This window comes from Neofelis nebulosa, chromosome X (genome assembly GCF_028018385.1).
Source record: "Neofelis nebulosa isolate mNeoNeb1 chromosome X, mNeoNeb1.pri, whole genome shotgun sequence".
NCBI classification, from domain to species: Eukaryota; Metazoa; Chordata; class Mammalia; order Carnivora; family Felidae; genus Neofelis; species Neofelis nebulosa.
In genome coordinates this window covers 53047218-53062376 of record NC_080800.1, presented here as the reverse complement: position 1 = coordinate 53062376, position 15159 = coordinate 53047218, and the positions used below count along the sequence as shown (strand labels likewise).

At 42.4% G+C, this 15159-nt stretch overlaps 1 protein-coding gene across 8 annotated transcripts in view; it reads left to right on the top strand.

The window, feature by feature from the left end:
- The window catches only part of ASB12 (ankyrin repeat and SOCS box containing 12), a 126533-nt gene extending 116618 nt beyond the window's left edge, over positions 1-9915 (top strand). For 6 of the 8 annotated variants that reach the window (XM_058714654.1, XM_058714653.1, XM_058714655.1 and 3 more), the window contains 2 exons: positions 8317-9166; positions 9598-9915. In XM_058714654.1, coding sequence (XP_058570637.1) covers positions 8317-9166; positions 9598-9731 — 984 coding nt within the window. In that variant the 3' untranslated portion in view covers positions 9732-9915. Of the gene's footprint in view, positions 1-3329; positions 3484-7072; positions 7232-8316; positions 9167-9597 lie in introns of those variants that run through there. The other 2 variants (XM_058714656.1, XM_058714660.1) reach the window with 2 other exon arrangements.
- The last annotated feature ends 5244 nt before the right edge of the window (positions 9916-15159 follow it).

Genomic DNA, 15159 nt, shown 5'->3' with positions numbered 1-15159 from the left:
AACTATGGACTTAAAATGTGTCAATTTTGGTCCATCAGTTATTATAAATGTCCTACTCTTGTGAGGGATATTGATAATGGAGGAAACTATTCATGTGTAGGAGTAGAAGGTATATGAGAAATCTATATACTTTCCTCTCAATTTTTCTGTAAACCTAAACTTCTCTAAATTAAAAAAAAATGTTTTAAATGGCAAATTTTGTTATATATATATTTACTATTATAAAATAGCTAATTACACTCTTCCCGATAATAAAGTCTACAATATAACTACTGTGATAAAGACCTGCACATGGATTTTCATAAAAGCTTTATTCTTAATAGCCAAATACTACATACAACCTAGATATCCTTCACTGGGTCAGTGGTTAAACAAACATACATACCACAGAATCTCACTTAGTGACAAAAACAAACTTGATACATACAGCAACTTGGATGAATCTTAAGGGCATGCTAGATGAAAAAGAGTGAATTCCAAAAGGTATGGTTTCACTTATATAATTTTGCAATGACAAAATTAAAGAAATGGAGAACGGATTAGAGATTGCCAGGGTTAGAGACCAAGGTGGATATGGCTATAAAAAGGCAACATGAAAAAATAGGCAACATGAGGTATCCTTATTGTGACAGAACTATATTGTCTGTGGTGGTATACACAAGAATTTATATATGTGATAAAGTTGTATAGCAGTAAATATACATATGTACACAAATGACTACAAGTAAAATCTGTATAAGATAGGTGGATTGTATCAATGTCAATATCCTACTTGTGATATTGTACTATATAATCTTGCAAACTGTTACCATTGGGGGAAATAGTAAAGTGTACAAGAGATCTTTGTATATTTTTTACACTACATGTGAATATACAATTACCTCAATAAAAATTACTACTAAAAAAAAATTCTCACTAATATTTTTCCCCAAGAATAATACCCTACTCTTTCATCTTTAGCATCATAATAGTTTATTTATTGGCTGCTAATGAGGTTTGCACAAGGCCTCAGATAATGAATAGCTGAGGTGCCTAGGTAGTTCAGTCAAGCATTCAACTTCAGGTCAGGTCATGATCTCACAGTCTGTGGGTTTGAGCCCCGTGTTGGGATCTGTGCTGACAGCTCAGAGCCTGGAGCCTGCTTCAGATTCTGTGTCTCTCTCTCTCTCTGCCCCTCCCTCGCTCACACTCTGTCTCCCTCTCAAAAATAAATAAACATTTTAAAAATTTTTTAATGATAATTAATAGCTCTAGACCACTGGCTCAAACTAAGCTGAAGCAGATAAGTTTTTTGATGCTTCTGATCTTCATTGATCACACTGGGATACTCTTACACTTCCTTAAGAAGTCATCTGGCATCCTATGAATTCCTCAGTGGTGTCAATGTGTTAGCAGGCTTCATGATCACTTCATAAGTGTGGTAGACATGGCTGAGGAAGGGATTGGGTAAATACCAGCTTGAAAGAAATAGTTTAAAGAGTTGGACTGTTTTCCCTGAAATAAGGTGACATAAAGGATAGGACACCTGAGTTCAGATCCCTAAAGGGCTATTTGGGGGCAAAGGAAATGATCATGTTCTCTGAGGTTTTAAGGGTGAGCAAAGATAGGCTCAACTGTCAACCTCAGGGGTTGCAGATGCAAATATAAATTTAGCAGAAAGAAAAACTAACTGAGCTGCCAAGTAATTAGATTTGCAGTTTCTGGATGTAGAGAGTGTCCTGTTATTGGAAACATTTAATCAGAAGTAATTGAACATCTCTCAGAAATGTGGAAATTCCCTTTCAATGTATAGATTCTAACATCAAAGTAATCATGTGAAACTAGGTTGCTAGTGCTTTATCTCAACATAGCTCTGGTCCCCTCACTGAATTTTCATTTTTTCTAATTGAAACTCTCTCTTCCTTGGTCATTGGAAGGGAAATAGAAGGACTCTGAGGTCTGGGGATCCAGGTTCTGGGTAGACTGGAATATCTTTGCAGAAAAATTCAAGTTATTTTGTTTGTGGGAGCATGTAAGGAGACAGAACCCCACAGTAACCCCCTGAACTCCCCTTGGGAGATCGACATGAATGCAGGATAACCATAGGCAGATTTTAGTTCTGGCATTTTTGCATTTATGTGAGGTATGATTATTTCCATGTCTGATTTTCCTAATAGGCTGTGAGCTTTTTCAGGGACAACATGTCTTACTTTTCCGTGTGTTCTTCCTGCATCTAGAACATTACACATAGTGGCGACTTGCTAGTTTCTCCATAGTTTCTTGGCATGATCAGATTGTGGTGTAGTTTGTATACCAAACGCTAGGCTGGCATTTTTTCCCAGAGGGAAAAGGGAGCTGGCTCCCAGATTCTTTTTGAGTGACACCTAAAATAGATAATGTGACTATTTCTAAAAGTATCTCCCTAACACTGCCTTCATTTAAAGGCAACCAGGGAGATAAAATGATACTTTTTTACTTTGTTAATGTTTATTCATTTTTGAAAGAGAGAGACAGAGCACAAGCAGGGGTGGGGCGGAGAGAGAGCGGGACACAGAATCTGAAGCAGGCTCCAGGCTCTGAACTGTCAGCACAGAGCCCAATGCAGAGCTTGAACTCATGAACCATGAGATCATGACCTAGCCAAAGCTCAACCAACTGAGCCACCCAGGTGCCCCAAGATAAAATGATACTCTTAAGAGCTGAGCTTTTGACAAAGTTTCCAGTGTTGAACATATCTGATGCCTTAGGTGTGAGAAGAGTTGTGGGCATTTTCTTTAGACAGAGCTGGGATTACTGGATTGGAGAGGCCTTTATAAATGAGCAAGTTTTTCTCAAACTTATTAAACTTTACTGATTTACTGATACATGTTCCAGTATGGAGGTCTCTGCTTCCAACTGTCCTCTTCACTCTTGGGAGTGAGGGCAGGGTGGGGTGAGGGGAGAGCAATATGTTGCTGAACCTTCAAAAGTGGAAAAAGGAAATGCAGAGAGGCTAAGTTAGGAAGAGAAAGGAAAGAGTCCTTGGCCTATAGGGAGATGTGCTAGATGAGCCTGGCCTTCTCAGGCTCCTTGGTGGTTAGGTGAGAACATTCACAGTGCAGGGACCTGGTTGTGTTGCCTGTTTCAATGGTGGGGAGGGGTAAGCGGGGACATGCTAGAAGCCTGAGCTCTGGCCTCACCAAGCACCTGTCTATCTGTGAGTCAGACCTTCCAGGACTTCCCCACAGATGGCACCCCTCCTCTTGCTTGGATTGCTCCCAGAAAGGGTAAAATAAAACAGCCCTTGGAAGGGGGGTGGAGGTGGAGGGTAGCCTAAAATTAGCCCATGGCCCTGATGCCTAGCCTTTAGGCAGTGTTGTTAAAAGTAGAAACCAAGAGACTTTGCCTGCTTAGGCCCCGGGGCAAATAGGGGCTCCCTGCAGAGGGGCCACCAGGGCTCTTTTCTTCACAAGAGGGGCAGCAGTGGCAGCGACCCTTGGCAGCGTGGCCTCAGGCAGAAGCCCAGTGAGTATCTGGAGCCTAGAACCCAATTATGCAGCCAGGGAGGAACGAACACTTAGGATTGCAGGCCCATGGACCCGTAACCACCACCCTTCATAGGGTTTTCCCACTGGATCTGGTTTCTGGGGGTGCTTGGGAGGTTAGTAGGGAAATCTGCCCACAGACGGAAGGAGGGTTATGATGATGGCTTCCTGCTGTTTGTGTCCCAGGAAAGTATGTGTACCTAGGCTCTGGGGTCCAAATGGACCCACTTCTTGAGGGAAATTGCAGCTATACAAAACAGAGAAGAAAATGATTTGTCTTTGTGTCCCTGTGTGTTGTCTTTGTTGGGGGGTGCATCTGGGTGGGCTCAAGGGCAGAAAGGCAGAGCTCCTCAGGTTGTGGGGAAGAAGATGAAGGTTAAAAATAGTCTAGTAATGCCTAGAGGACTGTTCTAGGGCCCACCAAAACCAGCCACTCCCCTGTAGGAGTTCTTAACTTGTATTCATAGACCCACAAAAGAGCCTTAGAATTCAAAGGGTCATAAAACATGGATGGAGCAAAGAATTACCTTTTTTCACCCCTAATCTCTAACTGAAATTTACCATTTCTTTTCAAGGATGAATGCAGACAGCAAATGTCAGTAGTACTACCAGTTACTATAATTTGGTCACAAGAAAAAAAATCAGACATTTCATATCATATTACAGTTGTGGAAGAGATCTAAATGTCATTTATGTTCATCATCACTTAGAAATTATTAATAGATATTTGTATTTAATGGGTTAATAAAGAACATTTATTACTATATCAAGCAGTTTTAAAAAATAGCTGTACTTCAATATAATTGGTTTCCTTTAATCTTATGTATTTTATTTTATGTATTAAAAACCATTCTGAGAGGGGACAAGAGACTTAACCAGAATGCCATAGGGGTCAATGTCACAAAAAAGGTTTAAAACCCCTGCAAATTGGGGATCAGGAAAGGGATTCTTGCATAGAATGGTCATGTAATGACTCTTAGCTTAATAAACCACAGCAAGGTGACGTTAGACAATAGATTAATTAGATTTTCTTATCCTGTCTAATAAGGCACAATTCACCAAATCCCTAAGCCAGCTGGGGTCCATGACTTGATCTCTCTATGGAGGCTCATTAGATGGGCCCTGCTATAGGCTCCTGGTATGACCTTGATGAGAGCCTCAGCATTTCCCTCTATACTCCTTTCCCTCTTCATCTCCCTGGAACCAGTCTCCCCTTCCCCTACCAAAGGGTAAATGAATCCCTATTTGCTATCAAAAGAAATGATCTGTAAAAGTCCCTGGAACTCAGCATGACCCTCAAAGCTGAGGATTTGGGGAGCTGCAATGTGACTGCTTAAGGCAAGGGAAAGGGGCACATGTTTGCTTTTCAAGTTGCAATAGAAAGAACAGGACGGGCAATAGGGAAACATGGATTCTATTTCTGACTCTGCTGTTACCTTGATGTAAGGCACATGGCAAATCCCTTGCCCTCTCAGACCTCAGTGTTTTTCATCCACAAAATGGGGATGATATTACCTACTCCACTATGTGAAATTGCTTTGAAAAGCCCAAGATTATAGGTGTGTTCTGGGTTCCTGCTAATGAGACAACGGGTAATAACAGCCATATGACCTTAGAAAAGATGTCCTGCTCTCCTCTGAGCCTTGGGTTTTCTGTCTCTAAACTAAGGGGATTAAATTAAATTATTTATTTGGTGCATTCCAGATCTGAGGTTATAGGACTTTAAATAACGAGCAATAGTAGAAATTGGAGACCTAGGTAATAATAATCACTTGATACTACAGTTGCTGAGTTACTGACTACTACATTCAGGTGCTATCCTAAACAATGAACTCATTTACTTATTAATTTAAATATTAACTCATGTAATCCTAACAATAACCCTCTGAAGCAGGTACTACTATCATCCTCTCTTTACAGATAAAGAAATAGGCACAGAGAGTAATCTGCAGTGATCTGCTCTAGGTCACACAGCTACTAAGTGGTGGAGCTTGAATTGAAGCAGAATTCCAGACCATGTTTTACCTCTACTTTACATGGTCTCTCATTCTGCAGTGAGTGCAAAACAGACCCATTTAAAAGAGTTACGATACAGTGTCCTGACTGCTATAGTTATATAAGAGCACAAATTCTGGAGAAACTAACCCATCAGAAGGAACTACGCGTGACAGAAAGAAGCATGACATTTACAGAGAGACACCATTTCTCTTCCCTTATTGCTGGGTCTTGGGGTATAAGTAGAGGAGTAGCAGGAAATGAGCCTGGAGATGTTGGCCAAAATTTGCTCATAAAGAATCTGTGAGCCAGTCCAAAGTATCTGGGCTATACTCTGAAAGAAAGGGGAGCCATTAAGGGATTTAAAACGGGATTGGCACAGGCCAGATTTGTATTTTTAAACAATTGCTTTATAATGTGAAGAAAAAGGGGAAACTAGCTAGGAAACTATTACAACAGTTGACACAAAAAAAATGATTTACCTAGCTTATGTAAAGCACTGGCAATGGGGACAAGTCAGGGAGGTGGCCTGTAGAGGCCTCTAGGAAGTAAAATCCATAGGACTTGATGAGCAATTGGATGAAAGTGGGACAAAGAGATAAGCGGACTGAGATGAGTCTTGGGTTTTTGGTTTGGCTAACAGGTGGATAGTGAGAAACAGATATGGATTAACTTTGCTGATGGTAGTGATGGTAGTGGTAGTGTGATACTGCTGACTTTGAAGGACCTGAAGAAATTCAGTGAATATATACTTTTTTTGCTGAAAAGAGAGCTAGCTAGGGGGCTTGGAGTGATAAACTTGAAAGCATCAGAATTACAGTGAGAGCTGCATCTCTGGGAATGGAAAGAAGATCAAGGAGAGAACAAAGGGGAGCATAACTATTTCAGGGTAGAACATAGGGGAGAAAAATCAGGAGAGGGTGATGGTCAGGAAGCCAATGGAGGAGTATGTAGGAGAAAGTGGCCAGTGGGGACAGATGTACCAGAAAGGTCACAGAAGGAAAGATAAGAGAAGGAGCCAACAAATGTAACCACAAGGGTGACTGTTTAAAGAACTATTTTATTGTGTGGTTGAAGAAGGGTGGAGCCAGATTGCAGGGATTGAAGAAATGAATGAGAGAGAAGTAGATGGTAGAAAGCTCTTTGGTATATTTGGTGAAAAAGAGAGAGATGAAGACAAAGCTAGCTAGTGTAAGACAAAGAACCATAGAAGTTTTTTGTTTCCTAAGATGGTTGAGGGGAAGGAGCCAGTCAGGAGGTTGAAGGGGCAGAGAGAGGAAGTTCCTTTAAGACCTACTATATTGCAGCTCCATGAGGCAGGGATTATCATTTCTGTCTTATAGATGAGGAAACTTAGTCCCAAAGAAGAGAAGAGACTTGCCCATGTCTTCTCAGCTAGTAATTTGGGGTGCTGAGTTGCAAACTTAGGTTTACCTGATTTCTAAAATCCTCTACTTATTGCACACCTCAAAGGAATAAAAAGACCATATATGGAGTTGATGTTAGTGGGTGAGGAGGGGCCTAAAGCTGAGAGAGACCCCACCCACCCACCTCACAATTTTTTTTTCTATGAGGTATGTACCTGAGGTCCCAGGCTCACAAAGAGGGATGGAGGTATACAGTGAATAAAAGGAGGTGTATGGCCCTTAGACCACGGCTGCAGGGTATGGGAGAGAAGGAAGACTTGAGCTCTGAAAACCTACCAGCTTACCCTGATGACATTACAAACTAAGGTGGGTGACTTTGGCTTTTGAGCACTAGGAACAAGACAGGTAAGGTCAAAGGGTTAAGTCAGTCACTGGGCCATGGGTAATTTTATAAGGCCTGGGGATAATGGTGAGAGAAGAGTTGAGGGTTGAGACATGGCTCTAAATTGGGTGTGACAGAGAGGATGGGAAAAGGTTTGACCTAAAGGGATGGGAGTCCATAGGTTCCAAGGAGGTGCTTGGAATCAAAGTGATTTCTGTATTGAAGTAGTCCTGGAGGATAAACCAGTTGTCCACCAAAGAGGACAATTTGCCCTGGAAATGACTATTTTCTGCCATCTCTTTGACTTCATTTTACTTGAAGTCTATTCTTTGTAATGACATCTATTTATTTAATTAGTAAATTTCATTCAACATCTATTTCCTGTGTAACTCTGTTGCCTGAAGCATGGGACCTAAGTCTGAGTGGAGGTCACATATGAAGGACTATGAGGAGGTTGAATTTCATCTAAAAGGCTGACAGGTGGAATTGAGTGCCTGCCCCATCAAACTGATGTCAGAATGCTCAGGGATGACAACTTGACACCACACACATACACAAAAAAAACCATTCTGTTGGCCTAGCAACTGCCAGACTAGAGTCATTTCATTAGTCCACACTTTCTGAACTAAGGAAGGTGCCTCTACCAAGTCACCAGTAATGATGTAGACCCTACTGGGAATGGAGGGATACAGATGGATACAGCGTTCCTTACCCTAGAGTTTACATACTGAAGCATAGATACGTGCAAATGTAGTGTGAAAGTTCATAGATAAAGTCTAGTGTGATCCTTTGGAATCCCTGAGCATGGGGAGGAGGAGATTAGGGAAGGCTTCCCAGAAGTAGGAGTTTGAATGTCAAGTAGAACAGCATATGCAAAGGCACCAAGCTGTGAAATGGCCTTATGTGTTTGGGAAGCCATCTCTGAGCCCTAACGTAAGATGAAGTAGGAATTAAAAGCAGGAGGCACATGAGTGAAGAGCCTGATGGTGAAGGGTGGAGGGGGTAAGGTTTGGCATCCAGGCTTTTTGGTGTGGGCCCTCATTCTCTCTCCAATATTTGTCACCCACAGATCTGGCATATCCTTGTGCTCATAATGAGAATAGTTCTGCTGCAATCAATCAAGATGAACCTCATGGACATCACCAAGATTTTCTCCCTCCTGCAGCACGACAAGGAGGAGGAGGACACCGACACAGGGGAGAAGCAGGCTCTCAATCAAGCAGTGTATGACAATGACTCCTATACCTTGGACCAGCTTTTGTGCCAGGAGCGTTACAAACGTTTCATCAACAGTAGAAGTGGCTGGGGTGTTCCTGGGACACCCTTGCGCTTGGCTGCTTCTTATGGCCACCTCAGTTGTTTGCAGGTCCTCCTGGCACATGGTGCTGATGTTGACAGCTTGGATGTCAAGGCACAGACACCACTTTTTACTGCTGTCAGTCATGGCCATCTGGACTGTGTGCGTGTGCTTTTGGAAGCTGGTGCCTGTCCTGGTGGTAGTATCTACAACAACTGTTCTCCCGTGCTCACAGCTGCTCGTGATGGTGCTGCTGCCATCCTTCAGGAACTCTTAGGCCATGGTGCAGAGGCCAATGTCAAGGCTAAACTACCAGTCTGGGCATCAAACATAGCTTCATGTTCTGGCCCCCTCTATTTGGCTGCAGTCTATGGGCATCTTGACTGTTTCCGCCTGCTTTTGCTCCATGGGGCAGACCCCAACTACAACTGTACTGACCAGCACCTATTGGCTCGTGTCCCACAGCCCCGCACCCTCCTTGAAATCTGCCTCCACCATAATTGTGAGCCAGAGTACATCCAGCTACTAATTGATTTCGGTGCTAACATCTACCTTCCATCTCTCTCCCTGGACATGAACTTGCAAGATAATAAAGGCACTGCATTGCTGCTACAGGCCCGAGGTAAGTGTCAAGCAACTTAGCTCTATAGACCTTCTGGCTTGGAGGTCCAAGGGCCACAAATCACTCCCCAAGCTAATCCTTGTGGGATGAATTGGAGAAAATACCATCTTCTCCCTCTCCTGAGACCCCAGTGGAAAAGTTATAGATTTCTTATTAGAGAAAGGATCACTAAGATAAGGTGGAGGATATCACTAGTAGAATTTCTAGTTTTGGCCCTGCCAATGACTGTTTTGTGGCCTTGAGCATGCCTTCTGTAGACTTCAGTGTGTTCCTATTGGCACCATGCATTGAGGACAGGGCGGTGGGGGGGGGGATTTCTTAGAAGGAAGAAAGCAATTAGGGCTGCAGGATCCAGGGCAGGGTGGATGCAGTCTTGGGTGGGACAATTACTCTGAGAAATGCTTCTTATGACCTATTTCTCCTTGCTGTAGCCACTCCACGGTCACTACTGTCACAGGCCCGTTTAGTTATCCGCAGAGCCCTGCACCAGGCCAGCCAGCCACAAGCCATTGACCAGCTGGATCTTCCCCCTGTGTTGATTAGCTACCTCAAACACCAACTGTAATCTTGCAGCCTTAACAGAAACCCACAATACCTACAAAAACCACCTGGGGACCCAGGTAGCTGAAGGGCTCCACCCATTCACCTGGAGCTATTCCATATCCTCCACAATAAGATACTCATCAAAATAAATCCTGGTGGCTGCTCTCCTGTATTATCCTCCACAATAAAATCCTCATCAAAATAAATCCTGGTGGATGTTATGCCTGCTATATGTGTGTGTGGGGGGTGGGAGTTTACTGGGGGAAGGGGTCTGGTTGGCCAAAGGGAAGGATAGTAATTATCTGGCATTTGACAGGCATAGGAGTCCTGACCACTGACAGGGGGGAAAAATAATCCAATGGCTCACACCTCCTCCAAGATCTCAAAGAAAATTTAGAGCTGTGTTGTCCTTAGAAGCAAGGTCAAAGAATTCAAGTGGTTGATTGGAATAGTAGCATCAGTTTGCTCAGCCTTGTACCTCCCTTCACTTTCCTGTTTTCTATAAGGCACCCGCTCTGGGGCTGTAACCCAATCTCCTATTACTCTGAGTCAAGTAACTAAGGATCTTCCCATTAATTCACCTTGAATCATAGACTGCATTCCCACTAGTCCAGTTTATAGTCAAGATCTAATTGGGAAATCAAACTACCAAATATTTATGGCATAGAATTTAATGCAGAAAAAAATTGGTTATATAGATGATAGGTTGAGATGCCAAGAAGGACGGGAAGGTAACCTAGAGATTAGTGACAGCAGGATACCAACACCACCCCTAGGCTGGAGGAGTGAGGGAGGAGGTATGTCCAAAGTTCAGGGACAAGGGTCACTTGATGGAAGTGGAATCACAGGCTTGTCCAGGGGGTGCTAAAAGGGAGGCACTGTTCAAACGACAAGAAAAGAAGAAATTTCCTTTCCTTTTCCTTATTGGTGCCCTTCAGTCTGCCTCCAATGTCTCTCTCATTGAGGGAAATTAGAAGTCAACTAATATCAGATCCTGGGAAACACGGGCCAGACCTCCTGCTGCATAGGGCAGAGCAGGGAAAGGTGCATAATGGAGGGGCAGTGGGAGAAAGTGGTGTTATCTAATCCAGGAGCTAGTATCACACAACAGAATTGGAAGTATATTCACATTGGGAGCCATAAAAGAGACACAGCAGAGACACCACTGGAAGCACAAAAGGCAGAGGCTAAGTACCATTGTTTCTCTATTTTTTCTAATCTTTCTTTTTTTAAAAATTTTTTTTTTCAACGTTTATTTATTTTTGGGACAGAGAGAGACAGAGCATGAACGGGGGAGGGACAGAGAGAGAGGGAGACACAGAATCCGAAACAGGCTCCAGGCTCTGAGCCATCAGCCCAGAGCCTGACGCGGGGCTCGAACTCACGGACCGTGAGATCGTGACCTGGCTGAAGTCGGACGCTTAACCGACTGCGCCACCCAGGCGCCCCTATTTTTTCTAATCTTTCACCAGTGCTTCCCATTGGTTGAATCCAGCCAGATGATTGATGAGGGAGCCTGGGAAATGCATCCTACACCCTCTATGATATGGAGAAGGGCAGGGTAAGGAGACAAACATACCCTGGACCAGCACAGATAACCACCCAAATTCAGATCTAGGCAACTTTATTTTGCTAAAATCTTCTACAGTACCTTCTTGTGTTTCTCCTGCACAACTGTGGGTGGGGATGTGGACAAATAGTGAGAGAGACACAAGTTGAAGGAGTGGAGGAGGAGAGCTCAGATAATCTTTAGATATTTAGAGCTTTTCCTGTGAGCTGCCTTGGCAGTTCCTCTATATCATGATCTCCTATTATGAGGAAAAGGGGGAAGGGAATAAGGCCTTGAGCTGTCTTGCCTCTCTCCTCCTTACCTCCTCACTCTCCCTAGCTCCTAGTGCCTGAGAGACTTTAGGAAGCCAAGAAAATTGATCATCTATCTCCATGATCCTGGCCTACTCAGCTTCCAGACTTTCATTCTTGTTTTGGAGAACAATGCAACTGTTTATCTCCAAGAAGCAAGAGAACTGAAGGATTTGGCTACAAGCACAGACAGGGCTTCAGGGCAGTTGGCCTAGCTCTCTTGTACCTTTATTTCAATCTAGGCTCCTGAGGAATGAGTTGTCCAGGACCCCATGCCTGGCTCTGTCCCCTATCCCCTTAAAGCCCTTGGGGATTAGGAGTCAACTTCAGCAGCTCTATCTGATATAGGCCCCCTCGGAAAGTACACCCTTCAAATGGGGCCTAGCCAGGGTGGCCTTTCCTGTGCCATCTAGAACACAGATTCTCTGACCCATGAAAGCATGTAGATACTCTGGGCATTTCGAAGGAATTGCATTTAATAAGGATGTAAGAACATAGCAAATTCTAGGCAGAAAGGAAGGGCTGGAACTCTCAGCCTCATTTCTCAAATGAGCAGACTGAGAACCTGACAAAGTTCAATTCCCATGTTATTGGTGGCCCAGCTCTCCAGAATACCTCTAGCTGTTATTTTTCAGCTTCCTGTGTTGCTGGTGAGCAGAGACAATTCAAGAGCTGGTGCCTTAGTTTCTTCCCCTCCTTGGGCCTAACCATTCCCATTTGGATAATAGGCTAGGGGTTGGAATGGGTCATCTCAAATTCTGATGATGAATCTTCTGAGGCAACTTTCCCTAGGAGCCCTGAGAAAGAGGAGGAGGCAGAGGTGATGTCTCTGTTCCTGGAGTGAAATATCCCCCTTGGCCTTTAGTTTCTTGTTGGCATCGGTCCCATACGATAACCCAGTCTCCCCACCACCACCATACTCCCACTTCCCCTGACAACAACCATCAGTTTCCAGGAAGCCATATCTTAATCCTTTCAAGTGAACCAGGCCACTTCCCTCACTCCTTCTCTCCCTCTCTCCCTGTCTCCTGACCTCCCTTTCCTTCCTTCCTTCCTTCCTTCCTTCCTTCCTTCCTTCCTTCCTTCCTTCCTTCCCTCTTTTCCTCCCTTCTGGGCATTGCCATGAACCTGGGGCTGGCTCAGCTCTGCTCTTGTCACTGATCAGTTTGTGTTCTCTCCTACAATGAGAAAATTTTTTTTTGCTTTATTCAGAAAGGTGGCCCTCAAAGACTGGATCCAAAGTGCAAAGTGGCCCACTGGACTTCAGACACCAGAGAGATTCCCTTCAACTTCTAACTTGAGAGAAATTCTGATGGAAGAGGTTGTACTTGATCTTGGGCCTTGAATACTGGAAAGGGTTTTAATCAGTAGAGAGGGAAAAAAGAGGAAGGAATTCAGTGACCAAAGATCTAGAAGCAGGAAAAAGGCCAGTTTGGGTAAGCAGTTTAGTTTGTTTTGAGTTCAATGTATTTGAACCAGAGATAGGCTGGGGACTAGACTGGAGAGGGCCCTGAATGCTCTGGTCTCTTAGACTTAAAGATTTCAATTCTTAGAATGGGGTATGCACAGTCATAGGAATGATTTGTTGAATATATGGAGAACGTGTTCCCTGATTTCCCAGGGAAAATCTGGCGTCATTATATTTTAGTTATTTTTATTTTTATTTTTATTTTTATTTATTTTTTTCATGTTTATTTATTTTTGAGAGAAACGGAGACAGAGTGCAAGCCGGGGAGGTACAGAGAGAGAGAGAAGGAGACACAGAATCCAAAACAGGCTTCAGGCTCTGAGCTGTCAGCACAGACCCCAACACGGGGCTCAAACTCACAAACTATGAGATCATGACCTGAGCTGAAGTTAGATGCTTAACTGAGTGAGCCACCCAGGCACCCCTGGCATCATTATATTTTTAAATTGAGATATAATTGACACATGACATTTTATTAGTTTCAGGTATACAATATTGCTTGAATATTTGTATATACTTTGAAATGGTCACAATATCTAGTTAACATCCATCACCACATAGTGACAAAATCTTTTCTTGTGATAATAACTTTTAAAATCTACTCTCTTAGCAACTCTCAAATATTCAATACAGTATTATTAACTATAGTCACCATGCTGTACATTATATCCCCCATGAATTATTTATTTTATAATTGGAAGTTTGTACCTTTTGATCCCTTCACCCATTTCAATCACCCTCTAATTCCCACCTCTGGAAACCACTAATCTGTCTTCTGTACATATGAGCTCATTTAAAAATTTTTAGATTCTACATATAAGGGAGATCATTTGGTATTTGTCTTTTTGTGTCCGACTTATTTTACTTAGCATAATGCCTTCAAGGTCTATCCATGTTGCTGCAAATAGCAAGATATAATTTTTTATAGCTGAATTCAGCTATATGTGTATGTATATGTATACATTTTCTTTATTCATCCATCAATGGACATTTAGGTTGCTTCCATGATGTGACTATTGTAAATAATGCTGTACTAAACATAGGGGTGCATAGATCTTTTCAAGTTTGTATTTTCTTTTTCTTTGGATAAATACACAAAATTGCAATTTCTGGATCATGTGGTAGTTGTATTTTTAATTTTTTGAGGGAATTACATACTATTTTCCATAGTGGCTGCAGCAATTTACATTACTACCAACAGTGCACAACAAGTTCCCTTTTCCCTACATTTTTACCAACACTTTTATTTCTTGCCTTTTTGATAATAGCCATTGTAACCAGGTGTGAAGTGATATCTCATTTTGGTTTTGATTTTCATTTCCCTGATGATTTGTGATGTTGAGAATTTTTTCATGTACCTGTTGGCCATCTGTATGTTTTCTTTGAAAAAAATGTCTATTCAGAACTTCTGCCTATTTTTTTAGTCATATTGTTTTCGTTTTTGCTACTGAGTTGTATGAGTTCTTTATATATTTTGGATATTAACCCCTTATCAGTTATATGACATTTTCTCCCATTCATAGGTTGACTTCATTTTGTTGATGAAATGTTCACTTCGTTAATTTCCTTTGCTGTGCAGAGCTTTTTAGTTTGATGCAACCCCACTTATTTTTTGTTTTTGTTGACTTTGCTTTTGGTGTCAAATCCAAAAGAGTCATTACCAAGACTTATGTCAGGGAGCTTACTGCCTATGTTTTTCTTCTAGGATTTTTATGGTTTCAGGTCTTACATTCAAGTCTTTAATCCATATTGCATTAAATTTTGTGTATAGTGTAAGATAGTAGTGTAGTTTTATGCTTTTCTATGTGGCTTTCCAGTTTTCCCAACACAATTTATTAAAGAAACTGTCCTGGGGTGTCTGGATGGCTCAGTCAGTTGAGCATCTTACTTTGACTTAGGTCATGATCTCGCAATTTCTGGGCTCGAACCCTGCATCAGGCTCTGTGCTGATAATTCAGAGCCTGGAGCCTGCTTCAGATTATGTGTCTCCCTCTCTCTCTGCCATTCCCTCGTTTGTGCTCTGTCTCTCTCTTTCTCCAAAATAATAAATAAACATTAATTCTAAAAAAAAAGGAAAAAAAAAGAAACTGTCCTTTACCCATTGTGTATCTTGGCTTTTTTG